This window comes from Labeo rohita, unplaced genomic scaffold, assembly GCF_022985175.1.
Source record: "Labeo rohita strain BAU-BD-2019 unplaced genomic scaffold, IGBB_LRoh.1.0 scaffold_165, whole genome shotgun sequence".
Taxonomy (NCBI): domain Eukaryota; kingdom Metazoa; phylum Chordata; class Actinopteri; order Cypriniformes; family Cyprinidae; genus Labeo; species Labeo rohita.
Window position 1 is genome coordinate 6660 of NW_026127835.1, and position 20588 is coordinate 27247.

Consider the following 20588-nt stretch of genomic DNA (forward strand, 5'->3'; position numbering starts at 1 on the left):
TGTCAGTGAATAATCGCCCCCTACTGGTCAGCCAAGAAATAATTCGCCCCAGTCAGGATGCGCTACCATCCTTACCACTAGGCCAAGTTGAATATTAAGGTGGGGATTATGGACAACAGTTCGTCAGGAAGCCAGTTTATTTCCTCACCTGAAGGACGCTCCTTTGTACAAGGACTGTTTGATGGCTTGATCAAAAGGTTTCTTTTTACAGTCTAAACTCTGCATGCTTATACTAGGATTTTTGTAATGATACATGTCAGGGGATGAGCGCCCCATGTTGATCGGCATAAAACCAGCACCAGCAGCACACTAAGCCTTTTCCGATTGGTCTCCCATCCAAGGACAGACCAGGTAGTTGCCTGCTTAGCTTTACAGAGAAACCAGACCAGACCACAGCTACAACATGCAAATGACACGCTTGTGCTTTAGGCCCTTGAAAACAGCTCCTCTAATAGAGGGGTAGCGCATCCTGATGCCTCAATATGGCCGTCAGGATGCGCTACCATCTTAAACAATAGGTCAAGATGCTTGCATACATGTCAGTGAATGAGCGCCCCCTGCTGGTCGGCCAAAAATAACTGGCCCCAGCAGCATGCTAGGTTTTCTCACATTGGTCAGCCACCAAGTACAGACCAGGCTCTGGTCTCCTTTTAGTGATGAGCCAGACTCTGGCTACTGCATTCAAAAGACACACTTGCTATTGGTAACTTAATAAAGCTGTTCCAAAAGAGGGGTAGCGCATGCTGACAAGCTCAATACCCGTCATCAGGATGCGCTACCATCCTTAACACTAGGCCAAGTTGAATATTGAGGTGGGGATTAAGGACAAGAGTTTGTCAGGAAGCCAGTTTATTTCCTCACCTGAAGGACGCTCCTTCTTACAAGGACTGTTTGATGGCTTGATCAAAAGGTTGTTTCTTTTTACAGTCTAAAGTCTGCATGCCTATACTAGGAATTTTACATCCGTACATGTAGGGGATGAGAGCCCCCTGCAGATCGGCATAAAACAAGCACCAGCAGCACACTAGGCCTTCTCTAACCGGTCTCCCATCCAAGTACAGACCAGGCAGGGGCATGCTTTTCTTTACTGAAAAAGCAGACTCTGGCTACTGCAGGCAAAGGAGCTGCTTTAGCTTTGGGTCTTTGAATACAGCTGCTCTAATAGAAGGGTAGCGCATCCTGATAGCCTCAAAATGGCCTTCAGGATGCGCTACCATCTTAAACAATAGGTCAAGATGATTGCATACATGTCAGTGAATAATCGCCCAACCAATTGGTTAACCACAGCCACCAGGTGTGCAAACACACTGGTGCTTAATTGTAGACACACCAATCAGGTTTAAGCACTATAAAAAGGCAACAGGCAAGTTCACCTGTCTTCAACAAAAATGGACGGTGTCAGAAGAAGAGGAAGAGTACGGATGAGAGGGGGAATCCGGAGAGAACAAGGTGGAGGAAGAGGCCAAGGTAGGGGAAGAGGAAGAGGGAGAGGAAGACCTAGAGGAGGGGTAGGACATGCACAAAGAAGAAGACAACCAAATCTGTGCCCCGCTAGAAATTTTACGTTCCCAGAACGTTCCCAGAACGTCCTCAGAACGTCCCCACTGGTGGTGGTTCTGTAAAGGTTAGGGACATTCGTCACCTTTAGAGAACTTTTAGGGAACGTTGCGAGAACGTCTCTTCCTACGTGGGTGTAACGAAATTCGTGCTACAATTGTGGACCATGTAATAAACCACGGACTAACACTGAGGGAGGCTGGACTGAGAGTACAGCCTAACCTAAGCAGGTACACAGTGGCATCAATAGTTCGGACATTTCGTCAAGAGCACAGGTGAGAAACTTATCTTCTGTCAACAGAAAATCCATAGCTTACTGCATGTACTATATCAACCGTTTTGGTATGTATTCATGTATCATTTTACAGTAAGCTACATGTATTTTGTTTGGCCAACATAGGATTGAACGTCGAGAACACCAAGGAGGGAGGGGCCCTATATTCTCACAGGAGCAAGAGAGAGAGATCATAAACCTCGTTTTGGCCAATAATGCAATCAGACTTTGAGAAATTCAAGCCCATATTGTCAGTGATCACCAAATTTTCAACAATGCCCAACAAGTCTCTCTGTCAACAATAGGACGTGTCCTTAAAAAACATCAAGTTGTGATGAAACAACTATATAAAGCGCCATTTGAAAGAAATCCCTGCGGCGTGAATATGTGGTGCTGTTTTGTTCACTGACTGTAGCATTGTGTACTGCACACATAACCTTTTTACAGTACATGTAATTTTACTGTATAGCAGACCTACAGTATATTGATTACGCAATGTGATATTTTGCTGTATTTCAGAGAGTTTTGCAAATGGATGCGGAAGAAGTCCTGCATGAGTTTATATACATTGATGATGCTGGATTTAACCTGACAACAGTGAGAAGAAGGGGATGAAACATCATTGGCCACAGGGGTATTGTCAATGTATCAGGGCAACGCGGGGGTAACATTACCCTTTGTGCTGCCATTACACAGAATGGGGTCCTCCACCACCATGCCAACTTGGGTCCTTACAACACTGACCTCATTCTTACATTTTTAGACAGATTACACAATATTATCACAGCAGCAAACCAAAGGGACCAGATGCCATTAATTTGACGTCTGGGACAATGTAGCTTTCCATCGTTCTGCTCTGGTCCAAAACTGGTTTCATCAACACCCACAATTTACAGTTCAATAAGCAGCATCCATACAAGGGTGGATTCGTCACTCCAAAAGATTCTTTCCACGTTGCCTTGCAAATGAAAATATAGCCTGTGATGTTGACGAGGCCCTGTGGCCAGATCCAGCTAGGCGGAGAGATGTTTAGGTTTTTATTTTTTATTTTGATTCTGTACTGAACTGGATATGTAATTTGTTACAGTATTTATTGTAAGCTTACTGTACAATGGTATGTTCAGTAATACCGTATGGAAACTGGAAAAATGTTTTGTTAGGAATGTTTCGTTCAAATGTTCAGTATTGACTGACTTGAGTACATGAAAATAAATAAATATTTTCATCAAGGTGCAGTACTTGTCTCGTGTGTTGTGTTTGGTCAATATATTCATGTTCTTTAACAATATCTCAAAAAAGAGAAAAAAAAAAAAATCAAACCCAGACTGTATCATTAGAAAGGCAGAAATGTTACAAGTGTTTAAGATTGAGCACAGCAGTGTGTAAGTGGTTCAAACATAATCCGACTGTATGAACCATGTGTGTGCCATATGGTACCAAAATGGGCTTTTGGTAAATTATTGTACAGTTTTGAATTAAGTGTTTCATTTTGCAAAAGATCTGAGATGTTCTGCTACTTGTGTGTGTAGATGTGTGAATTGTGTGTAGGGTTTTGACAAAATGAGCTTTGTTTTTAAAATCGTGCCTAAGCAATCGTAAAAAACTGTATTGTGTTGAAAACAGCTGAGTAGAATTTTTTTTTCAGGTTTCTTTGATGAATAGAAAGTTCAAAAGAACAGCATTTATCTGAAATAGAAATCTTTTGTAACATTACAAATCTTTATCCTCACTTTTGATCAATTTAAATCTGTAATTTCTTATCCCAAAAAAAAAAAAAAATGACTCCAAGTTTTTAGAATGGTATAGTGTATAATGTTACAAAAGCTGTTTATTTCAGATAAATGCTGATCTTAATATCTTTCGGTTCATCAAAGAATCTTGAAAAAATGTTCTCAACTTTTAAATATTTATAATAATAATAATAATAGATGTTTTCTGAACAGCATATTAGAATGATTTCTGAGGTATCATGTGACACTGAAGACTGGAGTAATGATGCTATAAATCTAGCTTTTTGTATATATTACAATATATTACATTTAGAAATTCTCCAAGGCCTATCCTAAAGCCATGATTGGTTGGTGTTAAGTAAAGCAATGAGTGTTTGCACAAGTGAGGAGTTAGTGTGAGGCACTGATGAATTAGTGTAACATTTTGATTGGTTGTATTTGAAAAAGAAAATCAAGATTCTTCCTGTTAGATTTTTGTGTGTTACAGAGCGAATTGTGTTTTGTGTTTTGCAAAAAGTGTTTTATGAAATTGAAAACTGAGTCAAAGGCAGAGAATTAGTGTATGGTTTTGCAGATTTGGTGTGTGGTTCTGGTGTTTGAGTGTCAGGTTTCAGAAATTGTGTGACAAGTGAATATTTTGTGTGTAAGTAGCTGAAAAAAACTGTAGTATTGTGTAAATCATAAAATGTTGCACCTCAATTAATGCCAGACCCATGAAAATGAGTTGTGACAAACTTTGATCTCAAGCAGCATTAACAATACATGACGACAGCTTCACTACATATGTATTTGCAGCAATGTTTGGTAAACATTACAGCATATTATGCATTGATTATTACGTCGATGACATTTACAGTATCATTTTATTCTGTGATGGAGTGATGGAGAAGCAACGTTAATATGATTTTCTTGTATTTAACCCTTAGTTATTGCTTCCTTATAAGGTGACCATACAGCTTAACTATTTTTTAGTTTAATAAATGTTTTATATTTTAGTTTAATAATATTTATTTAATATTTTAAGGAGATCGTTTGGTACTAAATACTATTTGTGCAATAATTATGATCCATTAATGATTGTAGGTTATACTTGCTTACATAAGTTTTCATTTGAATAAATATTCAGACACGATTAAACACTAGATTTTTAAATGTGAAATTTTTAAAGTAAACTTACATCCTTTGTTTTTCATGATAGTCGTATAAGTACACACAATGGGCCTCATTCATGAAACACGAGCAGAACATTTTTTTGTGTGTATAAATCATTAATAAATTTTCCAATTCATGAAAATGTTCGTATTTTCAAAATGTTAGTTGGTACAAAAGAAATATACCATGTGTAAATGGTGCATAAAATGTTGTGTGTTCTTTTTGGCAAACTGATGACACTAAATTTTAATGCACTGCCATAATAATTACAAGTTAATTTGCCCTTGCTCTTTTTTGGATGTGTTGTTTTTTTTTTTTTTGTTTTTTTTTGTTTGTAGCTGTGTCGTCACTGTCACTATTTAAACCACTAGTAAATAGAAGACAGGTGGGAAAAATACCGACCAACCATCGTACTTGTACAATGACTGCCAACAACAATTAAGTAAATATTACTGATTACTGCTTTTTTTGCAGCCTATTCCAAATAATAGCAACTAAAGCATCTCAGCTGGAAAAACGCTGTGCCACCAAAGCATTTTCAAGCGCTGTCAGCCGGCCGGATAAAAAGTTTGTTAGCAAACTTTAAGTTGGCTTGAGAAAGCCTAGCCAGTAAGTTTTAAGTAGTTTTAAAAGCTTTTAGTTTAAAGAAAGTTTAAAGGTTTTCAGTTTGAAATAGTTTTAGTTTGATTGATAAAGTTTGAAGATAGATAGGCTAGATAGATATAAATAAGAAAAAAAGAAAAATTAGTTAGAAAGAAAAAAGAAAGAAAGATTAGTTAGAAAGAAAGAAAGATTAGTTAGAAAGAAAGAAACATTAGTTAGAAAGAAAGAAGAAAGATAAAAAAGAAAGATTAGAAAAGAAAAAGAAAGAAAAAAAGAAAGATTAGTAAGAAAGAAAAAAGAAAGAAAGAAAAGTAAAAAAAAAAAAAAAAGAAAGATTAAAGAAAGAAAAGAAAAAAAAGAAAGAAAAAAAAAAAAAAAGAAAGATTAGTTAGAAAGAAAAGTAAGCAAGAAAGAAAAGAAAGATTAGTTAGAAAGAAAGAAAAAAAAAAAAAGAAAGATTAGCTAGAAAGAAAGAAGAAAGACTGGTTAGAAAGAAAGAAAAAAAAAAGAAAGATTAGTTAGAACGAAAAAAAAAAGAAAGATTTGTTAGAAAGGAAAGAAAGATTAGTTAGAAAGATTAGATTAGAAAGAAAGCATGTTGCTAGCATGATAGAAAGCAAGTCGCTAACATGGTTTTAGCATGATTAGCAAGTCGCCAACATGATTCTAGCATGACTAGCAAGTCGCTAGCATGATTTTAGCAAGTCACTAGCATGATTTTAGCATTACTAGCAAGTCCCTAGCATGATTTTAGCATGATTAGCAAGTCGCTAGCATGATTTTAGCATGACTAGCAAGATTTTAGCATGATTTTAGCATGACTAGCAAGTCGATTTAGCATGATTAGCAAGTCATGATTTTAGCATGACTAGCAAGTCGCTAGCATGATTTTTTAGCATGACTAGCAAATCATTAGCATGATTTTAGCATGACTAGCAAGTCGCTAGCATGATTTTAGCATGACTAGCAAGTCGCTAGCATGATTTTAGCATTAGCAAGTCGCTAGCATGATTTTAGCATGATTTTAGCAAGTAGCTAGCATGATTTTAGCATGACTAGCAAGTCCCTAGCATGATTTTAGCATGATTAGCAAGTCGCTAGCATGATTTTAGCATGACTAGCAAGTCGCTAGCATGATTTTAGATTTTAGCAAGTCGTTAGCATGATTTTAGCATGACTAGCAAGTTGCTAGCATGATTTTAACATGATTAGCAAGTCGCTAGCATGATTTTAGCATGACTAGCAGCATGATTTTAGCATTTTATGATTTTAACATGATTTTTAGCAATTAGCATGATTTTAACATGATTTTAGCATGATTAGCAAGTTAGCATGATTTTAGCATGACTAGCAAGTCGCTTTAGCATGATTTTAGCATGATTAGCAAGTCGCTAGCATGATTTTAGCATGACTAGCAAGTCGCTAGCATGATTTTAGCATGATTTTTTAGCATGATTTTAGCATGATTAGCAAGTCGCTAGCATGATTTTAGCATGATTAGCAAGTTTAGCATGATTTTAGCATTTTAGCAAGTCGTTAGCATGATTTTAGCAATAGCATGATTTTAGCATGATTAGCAAGTTTTAGCATGATTTTAGCATGATTAGCAAGTCGCTAGCATGATTTTAGCATGACTAGCAGCATGATTTAGCATGATTTTAATGATTTTAGCAAGTCGCTAGCATGATTTTAGCATGACTAGCAAGTCGCTAGCATGATTTTAACATGACTAGCAAGTTAGCATGATTTTAGGATGACTAACAAATCATTAGCATGATTTTAACATGACTAGCAAGTCGCTAGCATGATTTTAGCATGACTAGCAAGTCGCTAGTGATGATTTTAGGATGAGCAAGCAAATCATTAGCACGATTTTAGCATGATTAGCAAAGTCGCTAGCATGATTTTAGCATGACTAGCAAGTCGCTAGCATGATTTTAGCATGACTAGCAAGTCGCTAGCATGATTTTAGCATGATTAGCAAGTCGCTAGCATGATTTTAGCAGCAAGTCTAGCTAGCATGATTTTAGCATTTAGCAAGTCGCTAGCATGATTTTAGCATGATTAGCAAGTCGCTAGCATGATTTTAGCATGACTAGCAAGTCGCTAGCATGATTTTAGCATGATTAGCAAGTCATGATTAGCATGATTTTAGCATGATTAGCAAGTCGCTAGCATGATTTTAGCATGATTAGCAAGTCGCTAGCATGATTTTAGCATGACTAGCAAGTCGCTAGCATGATTTTAGCATGATTAGCAAGTCGCTAGCATGATTTTAGCATGACTAGCAACTAGCATGATTTTAGCATTAGCAAGTCGCTAGCATGATTTTAGCATGATTAGCAAGTTGCTAGCATGATGATTTTAGCATGACTAGCAAGTCGCTACATGATTTTAGCATGATTTTAGCAGCAAGTCGTTAGCATGATTTTAGCATGATTAGCAAGTTAGCATGATTTTAGCATGATTTTAGCATGATTTTAGCAAGTAGCTAGCATGATTTTAGCATGATTAGCAAGTCGCTAGCATGATTTTAGCATGATAGCAAGCAAGTCGCTAGCATGATTTTAACATGACTAGCAAGTCGTTAGCATGATTTTAACATGACTAGCAAGTCGCTTAGCATGATTTTAGGATGACTAGCAAATGATTAGCATGATTTTAGCATGATTAGCAAGTTAGCATGATTTTAGCATGATTTTAGCATGATTAGCAAGTTAGCATTAGCATGATTTTAGCAAGTTTTAGCATGATTTTAGCATGATTTTAGCAAGTCGCTAGCATGATTTTAGCATGATTAGCAAGTCGCTAGCATGATTTTAGCATGATGCAAGTAGCGCTAGCATGATTTTAGCATGACTAGCAAGTCATAGCATGATTTTAGCATGACTAGCAAATCATTAGCATGATTTTAGCATGATTAGCAAGTCGCTAGCATGATTTTAGCATGACTAGAAGTCGCTAGCATGATTTTAGCATGATTAGCAAGTTAGCATGATTTTTAGCATGATTTTAGCATGATGATTAGCAAATCATTAGCATGATTTTAGCATTTTAGCAAGTTTTAGCATGATTTTAGCATGATTACTAGCAAGTTGCTAGCATGATTTTAGGATGACTAGCAAATCATTAGCATGATTTTAACATGACTAGCAAGTCGCTAGCAGGATTTTAGCATTACTAGCAAGTTGCTAGCATGATTTTAGGATGACTAGCAAATCATTAGCACGACTTTAGCATGACTAGCAAGTCGCTAGCATGATTTTAGCATGACTAGCAAGTCGTTAACATGATTTTAGCATGATTAGCAAGTCGCTAGCATGATTTTAGCATGACTAGCAAGTCGCTAGCATGATTTTAGCATGATTAGCAAGTCGCTAGCATGATTTTAGCATGATTAGCAAGTCGCTAGCATGATTTTAGCATGACTAGCAAGTCGCTAACATGATTTTAGCATACATTAATAGATAGATAGATAGATAGATAGATAGATAGATAGATAGATAGATAGATGGTTTGAAGATAGATAGATAGATAGATAGATAGATAGTTTGAAGAGATAGATAGATAGATAGATGAAGATAGATAGATAGATAGATAGAGGTTAGATAGATAGATAGATAGATAGATAGATAGATAAGGTTTGAAGATAGATAGATAGATAGATAGATAGATAGATAGATAGATAGATAGATAGATAGATAAGGTTTGAATAGATAGATAGATAGATAGAAGGTTTTAGATAGATAGATAGATAGATAATAGATAGATAGATAGATAGATAGATAGATAGATAGATAGATAGATAGATAGATAGATAGATAGATAGATAGATAGATAAGTTTAGATAGATAGATAGATAGATAGATAGATAGATAGATAAGGTTTGAAGATAGATAGATAGATAGATAGATAGATAGATAATAGTTTGAAGATAGATAGATAGATAGATAGATAGATAAAGGTTTGAAGATAGATAGATAGATAGATAGATAGATAGATAGATAGATAGATGGTTTAGATAGAGATAGATAGATAGATAGATATGGTTTGAAGATAGATAGATAGATTAGATAGATAGATAGATAGATGAGTAGATGGCTTCTAGCAATTTAGATTAGATAGTTAGATAGATAGATAGATGAAAGATAGATAGATAGATTAGTTATTAGTTAAAAGAACATAGATAGCTTAAAGATTAATTGAGTATCAATGGCTTCTAGCAGTTTACATTAAACATAGTTCAAACAGACATGGACTTTTGGTCAATGAAAGTCTATGGGACTTTTTATGATTTTTAATATTAATTTTTAAGAAAACCGTAACTCAAACCAGTCTGAAAAGATATAGCACACTAAGTCAGAACAGTATGAAGATCTGACCCGAGTTTGGAGTATGTAGCTTGAACGGTCTAGGAGGAGTTAGTGTCTGTACCCCCATAATACTTTCCTTTTTTTTTTTTTTTTTTTTTTATATAAAAAAATTAAATTCAGAAAAATAAGAAGACAAGTCAAGTTTTCTTTCAACTTTATCCTTTCTCTCTCATATTTTTAACACTCAAGCACCACATGTTCCACAGTTTCATCACTTTTACAAAATTCACATCTTCCAGATATATGTTTGCCTATTATATGCAAGTACTTGTTTAATCTACAGTGTCCAATCCTTATCCTAGTTATGATAATTTCTTCTCTTCGATTCCTTCCAGTAACCCTCTCTGTTCCAACCTTCTGTTGAATACTTTATAAATGTCTCCCTTTCTTCCCTCCATCCCAGTTTTCCTGCCATTGTTCCATAGCTTTTAACCAAATTATTGATTTAGCTTCTGCTTTACTTATTGTGATTTGTATTTCAACATCTTCCTTATTACTAGCTTGCTTTGCCAAATTATCTACCATTTCATTTCCTTTAACATTCCTTTAACAGCACCAACATGTGCTGGTACCCAAGTAAATTTTACCTTCACCCCCAACTGGCAGATTCGTGTATAACATTCAAGTACATCATATACCAAGTCTTGTCTTGACTGTGATTTAAATGTTTGGAAACTTTTTAAAACAGCACTAGAGTCTGAACAAATTACAACCTTATTAGGTCTACAATCTTCTACCCATTGTAGGGCCAGCCATATACCCGTTAGTTCTACTGTAAATATAGATAAATAATCAGACAGCCTTTTTTGCACCTTGATTTCCAACTCTGGCACTCCAAATGCAACCCCAGTTTGTCCATTTTGAGGGTTCTTTGACCCATCCGTGTAAATAACTAGATACCCCAAAAATTCTTCCTTCAAATAATTACAAAACACTTCACATAGATTAATCTCCTCTCTCCCCTTTAAGTGTCTATTTAATATCGTCAAATCTACTGTAGGTTGCTCAAAATACCACAAAGGCCTGACTGGCATCGGAACTGTTGGACTAAATTCCATTCCCTCTAATCCCATCTCCTTCCCAATATCTTCACATTTCCATCCAAAACTTTGGTTTTTACTCCTTTCATGTTCCCAGCATTTCTGCATTATGTTCCTAGTAGGGTGGGACCTATCATGCCCCTGCATGTTAGCCCAATAGTTGGCTGTCAATTGTTCCCTCCTTAAACATAGTGGCATCTCACCCATCTCTACTTGTAATGCAACTGCTGGAGATGTCTGAAAAGCTCCATTACAAATTCTAAGTGCTTGGGTTTGCACTACTTCTAGCTTGTCCAGGATTGCTCTTGACGCATCTCTATATGCTATACAGCCATAATCTATCACAGATTTAATCAATGCAACATATATCTCCTTCAGCGACTGCCTGCTCGCCCCCCAGTCCACTCCTGTCAGACATCTCATCACATTTAAAACCTTTTTAACTTTTCCTACAACTTTCTTTATGTGATCTCCCCATGTTAACCTAGAGTCGAAAACCGTTCCCAAAAATTTAAAGGACTCCACCTTCTCCAAAACATGACCATAAAGTTTAAGATTTATCTCTACCCCCACCCTTTTCCTAGTAAAGCAAACCACTTGAGATTTTTCTTTTGAAAATCTAAAGCCCCATCTTATTGACCATTGTTGCACCTGTTTTATTGCTTCCTGGATCTTACTTACTGTGTATTTTACGTTCCTTCCCCTCTTCCACAGTGCCCCATCATCTGCAAACAGCGATCTACCAATTCCAATGTCCACTTCTGAAAATATATCATTTATCATGATAGTAAAGAGCAAGGGACTGATGACACTACCCTGCGGGGTCCCATTTTCTACTATATAACTATTAGATAGTTCTTTTCCAATTTTCACTTGAATGGAGCGCCCACTCATGAAATCCTTTATCCAGTTAAAGGCCCTTCCTACTATTCCCAACAGATGTAACTTAATCATCAACCCCTCTCTCCACATCATATCATATGCCTTCTCAACGTCCAGAAAAACTGCCACCACTGATTTCCTATTTACCTGAGATTTCCTTATCTCATTTTCCAGGCATAGTTCCAGGTCCATTGTTCCTCTCCCCTTCCTGAATCCACTTTGATATGTAGCTATTAGCTCCCTCTTCTCCAAGAAATAATTCAGTCTGTCTGTCACCATACGTTCCATAACTTTACCTATATGGGATGTTAATGCAATTGGTCTATAATTAGCAGGTTTTGTTGGATCTTTTCCTGGTTTCCTAATGGGAACTACAACTGCTTCTTTCCAACTCTTAGGAAGCTGCCCTTCCTCTCACACTCTATTAAACAACCTAAGCAGCCTTCCTAATGCCTTCTCACCCATAAATTTCAACATGATATAACACATATCATCTCCTCCTGGGGATGTCATCCCTGCTCTATTAATCGCTCTCTTCATTTCTACCATAGAGAATGGGGCACTTATAGCATCATCCACTTCTCCTCTTTTCTCCAATACTCCAGGATATTCCCTTACTGTCTTTTCCCTTCCCTCCTTCCATTCCCCTTCTAAATTATCAGAGCAATGTATTGCTACAAAAGCTTTTGCAATCATCACTGCCTTCTCCTTGTCTTTCACTGCTTTCTCCTCTCCATTCATCAATACTGGGTATTCCCTCTCCCTCCTTTCTCCACCCATCCTTTTTATCATCCCCCATACGTCCCCCACATTGAGCTGCAGAAATTGCGCCAATAGCTTCTCTTAGCCTGTCGGATAGTCTTTCTTACTAATGCTTGTGCTCTTTTATATTGAATCAGATGCTCATAATTATGAGTCCGCCTCAATATCCTAAAGGTCCTATTCCTATCTTTAATTACCCTTTTACATTCCTCTGTCCACCAAGGAACAGACTTCCTTCCTCTTTTCCCAGAACTCTTAGGAATAGTTTCATCTGCCACCCCTTTTATAACTTCCTGGAAACTACTGTATTCTCTATCAATATCCATCTCTCTAATCTCCCCTTCTAACCTTTCCTCACATAACTCATTGAATTTTGCCCAATTTGCCTTACCAAATACCCATCTCCCGCCTCCTTCTTCAAACTGTTTTTCCCTCCTCATTTGAATTGAACATAATATAGGAAAATGATCACTTCCCACCATTGAATCCTTCCATATCTCCCAATCACATAATCTTGCAATATCATTTGAAGTAATAGTAAGATCTAGGACTGACTCATTTCCTGAAACCACATCAAACCTAGTTCCTCTTCCATCATTAAGACATACCAACCCTTTCAAATCTAACAACTCTTCTATCACCTGGCCATTTCTGTCCAACTTCTTCCCACCCCAAAGTGGGCTGTGGGCATTAAAGTCCCCACACCACACTACTTTTCGTCTATCCTGCCCCTCAACTTCTTCCATTGAATCTAACTCCAATCTTCTACAAGGATTGTAAAAATTAATTATTACTACACTGTCCTGTCCTGCCCTATCCACACTTCCACCACCACGTATTCCATCTCCTTTCCCAATCCCAGAATCCTATATGAAAGCCCCTGCTTAATAAATGTAGCACACCCTCCCCCACTCCCTTCATCTCTATCTCGACGAACAGCCACATATCCCCTTATCACAAAATCCAAGTTTGGTCTAAGCCACGTCTCCTGAATACAAATAACCTCTGGTTTCTCCACCAATTCATCTATAATGTTCTGAGGGCAGAAAGGAAAATGATTGGTTCAACAGATTGACCCAATCTGCTGTACCGTTAATCACAGCAGGCGGGGCCTCACTTTTTTGAAATGTGGAGGAAAAAGTTCGCAGACTTAGCACAGATACTTTGGAGACTTCGACTTGGGATTGATTGATTGTTGTAAGGTAGGTGAATTTAGGGTATATTCTGTTACTGTTCAGAGATAAACTCCACTAAAAACATTTACTAAGATTTTCCAATGCTGTCCCGCTGTTTGTGGAGTTGATGTATATGTCAACAGAGCTCGTCGAAATCGTCACAACATTTAATCGATAAAAACTGTACATCTCCTGCCCTTGAGCTGATCTCAGAGCAGGATCACTGTATAGACTTCAATCGCTGTTTTAATTTTGTGTGCTTTACACGTTAGTACTCAATGTAATTAATTTCGTTGTTATTTTAGTGAACTACACGCTGCTCTCAGGGCAGGAGTACAATGTAATTAATTTCATTGTTATTTTTTTAGTAAACTACGCTGCTCTCAGGGCAGGAGTACTCAATGTAATTTAATGTTATTTTTAGTAAACTACACGCTGCTCTCAGGGCAGGAGTACTCAATGTAATTAATTTCGTTGTTATTTTAGTGAACTACACGCTGCTCTCAGGGCAGGAGTACTCAATGTAATTAATTTCGTTGTTATTTTAGTGAACTACACGCTGCTCTCAGGGCAGGAGTACTCAATGTAATTAATTTCGTTGTTATTTTAGTGAACTACACGCTGCTCTCAGGGCAGGAGTACTCAATGTAATTAATTTCGTTGTTATTTTAGTGAACTACACGCTGCTCTCAGGGCAGGAGTACTCAATGTAATTAATTTCGTTGTTATTTTAGTGAACTACTGCTCTCAGGGCAGGAGTACTTAATTTCGTTGTTATTTTAGTTTTCAGGGCAGGAACTCAAGTAATTAATTTCGTTGTTATTTTAGTGAACTGCTCTCAGGGCAGGAGTACTCAATGTAATTAATTTCGTTGTTATTTTAGTGAACTACACGCTGCTCTCAGGGCAGGAGTACTCAATGTAATTAATTTCGTTGTTATTTTAGTGAACTACGTGCTGCTCTCAGGGCAGGAGTACTCAATGTAATTAATTTCGTTGTTATTTTAGTGAACTACGTGCTGCTCTCAGGCCAGGAGTACTCAATGTAATTAATTTCGTTGTTATTTTAGTTGTTATTTTAGTGAACTACGTGCTGCTCTCAGGCCAGGAGTACTCAATGTAATTAATTTCGTTGTTATTTTAGTGAACTACTCTGCTCTCAGGGCAGGAGTACTCAATGTAATTAATTTCGTTGTTATTTTAGTGAACTACACGCTGCTCTCAGGGCAGGAGTACTCAATGTAATTAATTTCGTTGTTATTTTAGTGAACTACACGCTGCTCTCAGGGCAGGAGTACTCAATGTAATTAATTTCGTTGTTATTTTAGTGAACTACACGCTGCTCTCAGGGCAGGAGGGTAATTAATTTCGTTGTTATTTTTAGTGAAACTACGCTGCTCTGTAATTAATTTGTTGTTATTTTAGTGAACTACGCTGCTCTCAGGGCAGGAGTACTCAATGTAATTAATTTCGTTGTTATTTTGTTATTTTAGTGAACTACAGGGCTGCTCTCAGGGCAGGAGTACTCAATGTAATTAATTTGTTGTTTTTTAGTGAAACTACTGCTGCTCTCAGGGCAGGAGTACTCAATGTAATTAATTTCGTTGTTATTTTAGTGAACTACGCTGCTCTCAGGGCAGGAGTACTCAATGTAATTAATTTCGTTGTTATTTTAGTGAAACTACGCTGCTCTCAGGGCAGGAGTACTCAATGTAATTAATTTCGTTGTTATTTTAGTTATTTTCAGGGCAGGAACTCAATGTAATTAATTTCGTTGTTACGCTGCTCTCAGGGCAGGAGTACTCAATGTAATTAATTTCGTTGTTATTTTAGTGAACTACACGCTGCTCTCAGGGCAGGAGTACTCAATGTAATTAATTCATTGTTATTTTTAGTGAACTACGCTGCTCTCAGGGCAGGAGTACTCAATGTAATTAATTTCGTTGTTATTTTTACGCTGTCAGGGCAGGAGTACTCAATGTAATTAATTTCGTTGCTGCTCTCAGGGCAGGAGTACTCAATGTAATTAATTTCGTTGTTATTTTTTAGTGAGTACAATGTAATTAATTTCGCTGTTATTTTAGTGAACAGGGCAGGAGTACTCAATGTAATTAATTTCGTTGTTATTTTAGTGAACATTTTAGTGCTGCTCTCAGGGCAGGAGTACTCAATGTAATTAATTTCGTTGTTATTTTTAGTGAACTACGCTGCTCTCAGGGCAGGCTACTCTCTCAGGGCAGGAAGTACTCTCAGGGCAGGAATGTAATTAATTTCGTTGTTATTTTTAGTGAACTACGCTGCTCTCAGGGCAGGAGTACTCAATGTAATTAATTTCGTTGTTATTTTAGTGAACTACACGCTGCTCTCAGGGCAGGAGTACTCAATGTAATTAATTTCATTGTTAAACTACACGCTGCTCTCAGGGCAGGAGTACTTGTAATTAATTTCGTTGTTATTTTAGTGAACTACACGCTGCTCTCAGGGCAGGAGTACTCAAGTTGTTATTTTAGTGAACTACTGCTGCTGCTCTCAGGGCAGGAGTACTCAATGTAATTAATTTCGTTGTTATTTTAGTGAACTACACGCTGCTCTCAGGGCAGGAGTACTCAATGTAATTAATTTCGTTGTTATTTTAGTGAACTACACTCAGGGCTGCTCTCAGGGCAGGAGTACTCAATGTAATTAATTTCGTTGTTATTTTAGTGAACTACACGCTGCTCTCAGGGCAGGAGTACTCAAGTACTCAATGTAATTAATTTCGTTGTTATTTTTAGTGAACTACACGCTGCTCTCAGGGCAGGAGTACTCAATGTAATTAATTTTGTTATTTTTAGTTACACGCTTTCAGGGCAGTGAATGTAATTAATTTCGTTGTTATTTTAGTGAACTGCTGCTCTCAGGGCAGGAGTACTCAATGTAATTAATTTCGTTGTTATTTTAGTGAACTACACTGCTGCTCTCAGGGCAGGAGTACTCAATGTAATTAATTTCGTTGTTATTTTAGTGAACTACACGCTGCTCTCAGGGCAGGAGTACTCAATGTAATTAATTTCGTTGTTATTTTAGTGAACTACACGCTGCTCTCAGGGCAGGAGTACTCAATGTAATTAATTTCGTTGTTATTTTAGTGAACTACACGCTGCTCTCAGGGCAGGAGTACTCAATGTAATTAATTTCGTTGTTATTTTAGTGAAGTGAACTACTCAATGCTGCTCTCAGGGCAGGAGTACTCAATGGTTGTTATTTTTAGTGAACTACGCTGCTCTCAGGGCAGGAGTACTCAATGTAATTAATTTCGTTGTTATTTTAGTGAACTAACGCTGCTCTCAGGGCAGGAGTAATTTCGTTGTTATTTAATTTCGTTGTTATTTTAAGTGAACTACACGCTGCTCTCAGGGCAGGAGCAAGGTTGTTATTTTAGTAAACTACACGCTGCTCTCAGGGCAGGAGTACTCAATGTAATTAATTTCGTTGTTATTTTAGTGAACTACTCTGCTCTCAGGGCAGGAGTACTCAATGTAATTAATTTCGTTGTTATTTTAGTGAACTACACGCTGCTCTCAGGGCAGGAGTACTCAATGTAATTAATTTCGTTGTTATTTTAGTGAACTACACGCTGCTCTCAGGGCAGGAGTACTCAATGTAATTAATTTCGTTGTTATTTTAGTGAACTACTGCTGCTCTCAGGGCAGGAGTACTCAATGTAATTAATTTCGTTGTTATTTTAGTGAACTACACGCTGCTCTCAGGGCAGGAGTACTCAATGTAATTAATTTCGTTGTTATTTTTTTTACTACGCTGCTCTCAGGGCAGGAGTACTCAATGTAATTAATTTCGTTGTTATTTTAGTGAACTACACGCTGCTCTCAGGGCAGGAGTACTGCTCTCAGGGCAGGAGTACTCAATGTAATTAATTTCGTTGTTATTTTAGTGAACTCAGGGCAGGCTACTCAATGTAATTAATTTCGTTGTTATTTTAGGAACTACGCTGCTCTCAGGGCAGGTACTCAATGTAATTTAATTTGTTATTTTGTTATTTTAGTGAACTACACGCTGCTCTCAGGGCAGGAGTACTTTCGTTGTTATTTTAGTTACGCTTTCAGGAGTACTTGTTATTTTAGTGAACTACACGCTGCTCTCAGGGCAGGAGTACTAATTAATTTCGTTGTAACTACACGCTGCTCTCAGGGCATTTACTCAATGTTAATTTATTGTTATTTTTTAGTGAACTACACGCTGCTCTCAGGGCAGGAGTACTCAATGTAATTAATTTCGTTTGTTTTTAGTGAACTACTACTGCTGCTCAGGGCAGGAGTACTCAATGTAATTAATTTCGTTGTTATTTTAGTGAACTACACGCTGCTCTCAGGGCAGGAGTACTCAATGTAATTAATTTCGTTGTTATTTTAGTGAACTACGTGCTGGGCAGGAGTACTCAATGTAATTAATTTCGTTGTTATTTTTCTGCTCTCAGGGCAGGAGTACTCAATGTAATTAATTTCGTTGTTATTTTAGTGAACTACACGCTGCTCTCAGGGCAGGAGTACTCAATGTAATTAATTTCGTTGTTATTTTAGTGAACTACACGCTGCTCTCAGGGCAGGAGTACTCAATGTAATTAATTTCGTTGTTATTTTAGTGAACTACACGCTGCTCTCAGGGCAGGAGTACTCAATGTATTAATTTCGTTGTTATTTTAGTGAACTACACGCTGCTCTCAGGGCAGGAGTACTCAATGTAATTAATTTCGTTGTTATTTTAGTAGTCATTATAATGGCAGTAATATGTATGCAATAAAATTTTAAAATATAGGCCTACAATTACATACATAAAAATATAAACCAAGCAGCCTTGTCATTATAGTCCCTCATGTCCGCTGCGTTCTCAAAACTTTGAAAATACCCAAAATATCAAAATCAACTGTGGCGGCAGATAATTTTCTTATTTAGCGCCCACACTCTGGAACAATCTACCCAACACTGTTCAGAGGCAGACACACTCTGTCAGTTTAAATCTAGATTAAAGACCCATCTCTTTAACCCGGCCAACACAACACATTAACACATTTCTATAATTCAAGTCCATTAAAGAATGGTTAGGCTGCATTAATTAGGTCAACCGGAACGGGGAATAATTTTCCATAACACCTGATGTACTCATTGCATCGTAAGAAGAATGGCATCTACACTAATATTAGTCTGTTTCTTTCTTATTCCAAGGTCACCAGATGATGGATCAGCACCTAGAGATGACCTCTACATCCTAAATGTCCTAAATGAGTCCTCTGCAATCTGACTTTGCTGCAACATGGAACTTTTGCATTATTGACACACTATTGTCTTATTTAAAAACTGCAAAGTTGCTTTGACACAACCTGTTTTGTTAAAAAGCGCTGTATAAATAAACGTGATTGATTTACCTCAAGTAAATAAGAGGTTGCATGCAACTTATTTCTGCTAATCTTCACATTTCTCATGACACCTATCATTTGGAGAGATAAAATTTAAGAAAACCATTTCAGCTATAGTGGGTCTATTTTTGAACTTGAGATTTAAATAAACAACATATTTAGGGCCCGAGCCCTGAAAGGGGCGAGAGCCCTATTGTTTTTCTTAGGATTTTTTATTAGGGCCTGAGCCCTGAAAGGGCGAGAGCCCTATTGTTTTTCGTTGGATTCTTTGTTATTATTATTATTACGACTTTTTTTTGTTCAAGGTTTTGGGGGGTTTTGGGGCCCTTAACATGCTCAAAAACTCTTGAAAATTGGCACACACCTTGGAATCTGTGGCCATTAGGGCCGGACAGAGACTGGTACATGGGCATGGCAAGGGGACTCTACAGCGCCCCCTGGAATTTGGAGGGTTATATAGCACACATACTTGCACGTACACATATGAAACTCGGTACACATATAAAACTCTTCAAGTTGAACAACTCACACCCTCTATGTCATTAGCTAATCCCAACAGGAAGTTGGTTATTTTGGGTTTTGTCAAAAACGCATGCTCTGGAATTTGATATACTAGTCCTAGGTTTTTTACCCAATTGCGACCAAACTTGGTCAACCTGATCTCAAGACATTGGGGATAAAAAATTGTGAGGGGATTTTTGATATCTCGAAAGGTCTGGCCGTGGCGAGGCATTGAAATTATGGCGAGAAATAAGAAACAGGAAATGGCTAATAACTACTGCACACATTGTCTGATTCGGATGAAACTTCAGAGGTTTCTTCCTTGTATGATGCCGATCACATAGATGTGACTATTAGGAGTCAAAGTTATAGCGCCACCAACTGGCAACAGGAAGTGTGTCTCTTTTAAAAATGCTTTGATATCACATGGTTATTTTCACCCGATTTGCTTCAAACTTCATCAGAATAATGTCAAAACAAGGCCGATGAGAATCTGTAAAGGGGTTGTTGATGCATTAAATACTGTTGCCATGGCAACGTGTCAAACTTTAACATTTGTTTCCTGTGTTTTTGGGGCACTTAATAAGGTTGGATTTTCATGAAACTCAAGACACACATCAGTATTAATGATAGTTAGACACTGGCAAAAGCTCATAAATGGGCGTGGAGGAGGCGCTCTATAGCGCCACCTTTTGTCAAAAGTGGGGGGGTTAGTTTAAGCTACAGACACCAAACTTGGTATGTATATTGTTCTCATCAAGCCGGACAACTTTCTAATTTACATCCATTAGCTGCGACCAACAGGAAGTCTGCTATTTTGATTTGAATGTGGATTTTTGGAAAAATCAGGCTATAAACAAATTCATACTCCTCCAAGCAGGAACAAGTAGTTCACACCAAACTTTGTCAACATGATGCCAACATACTGAAGATGTTAAATTGCGAGCGGATTTGGGATATCTTGAACGGTTGATTTATGGTGATTTTTTGAAATTAGCAGAAAAAACATAACCGTAATATTAAAATGCAGCATCCAAACACTTTAAAAAAATTTCATACATAGAACTAGTCATTCTGAGAAATAAATGCTTAGTTTCATCGATATAAAATAATCAACAAAAAATAGAAAA

The 20588-nt window shown here is 37.2% G+C and overlaps 1 protein-coding gene across 1 annotated transcript in view; it reads left to right on the plus strand.

Moving 5' to 3' along the window:
• The first annotated feature begins 1388 nt into the window (after positions 1-1388).
• LOC127158691 (ribonuclease inhibitor-like) overlaps positions 1389-20588 on the plus strand; it is a 25920-nt gene continuing 6720 nt past the window's right edge. The window contains exons 1-2 of the mRNA XM_051101721.1: positions 1389-1467; positions 19343-19358. Of these exons, the coding sequence (XP_050957678.1) occupies positions 1389-1467; positions 19343-19358 (95 nt within the window). The remainder of the gene's footprint in view (positions 1468-19342; positions 19359-20588) is intronic.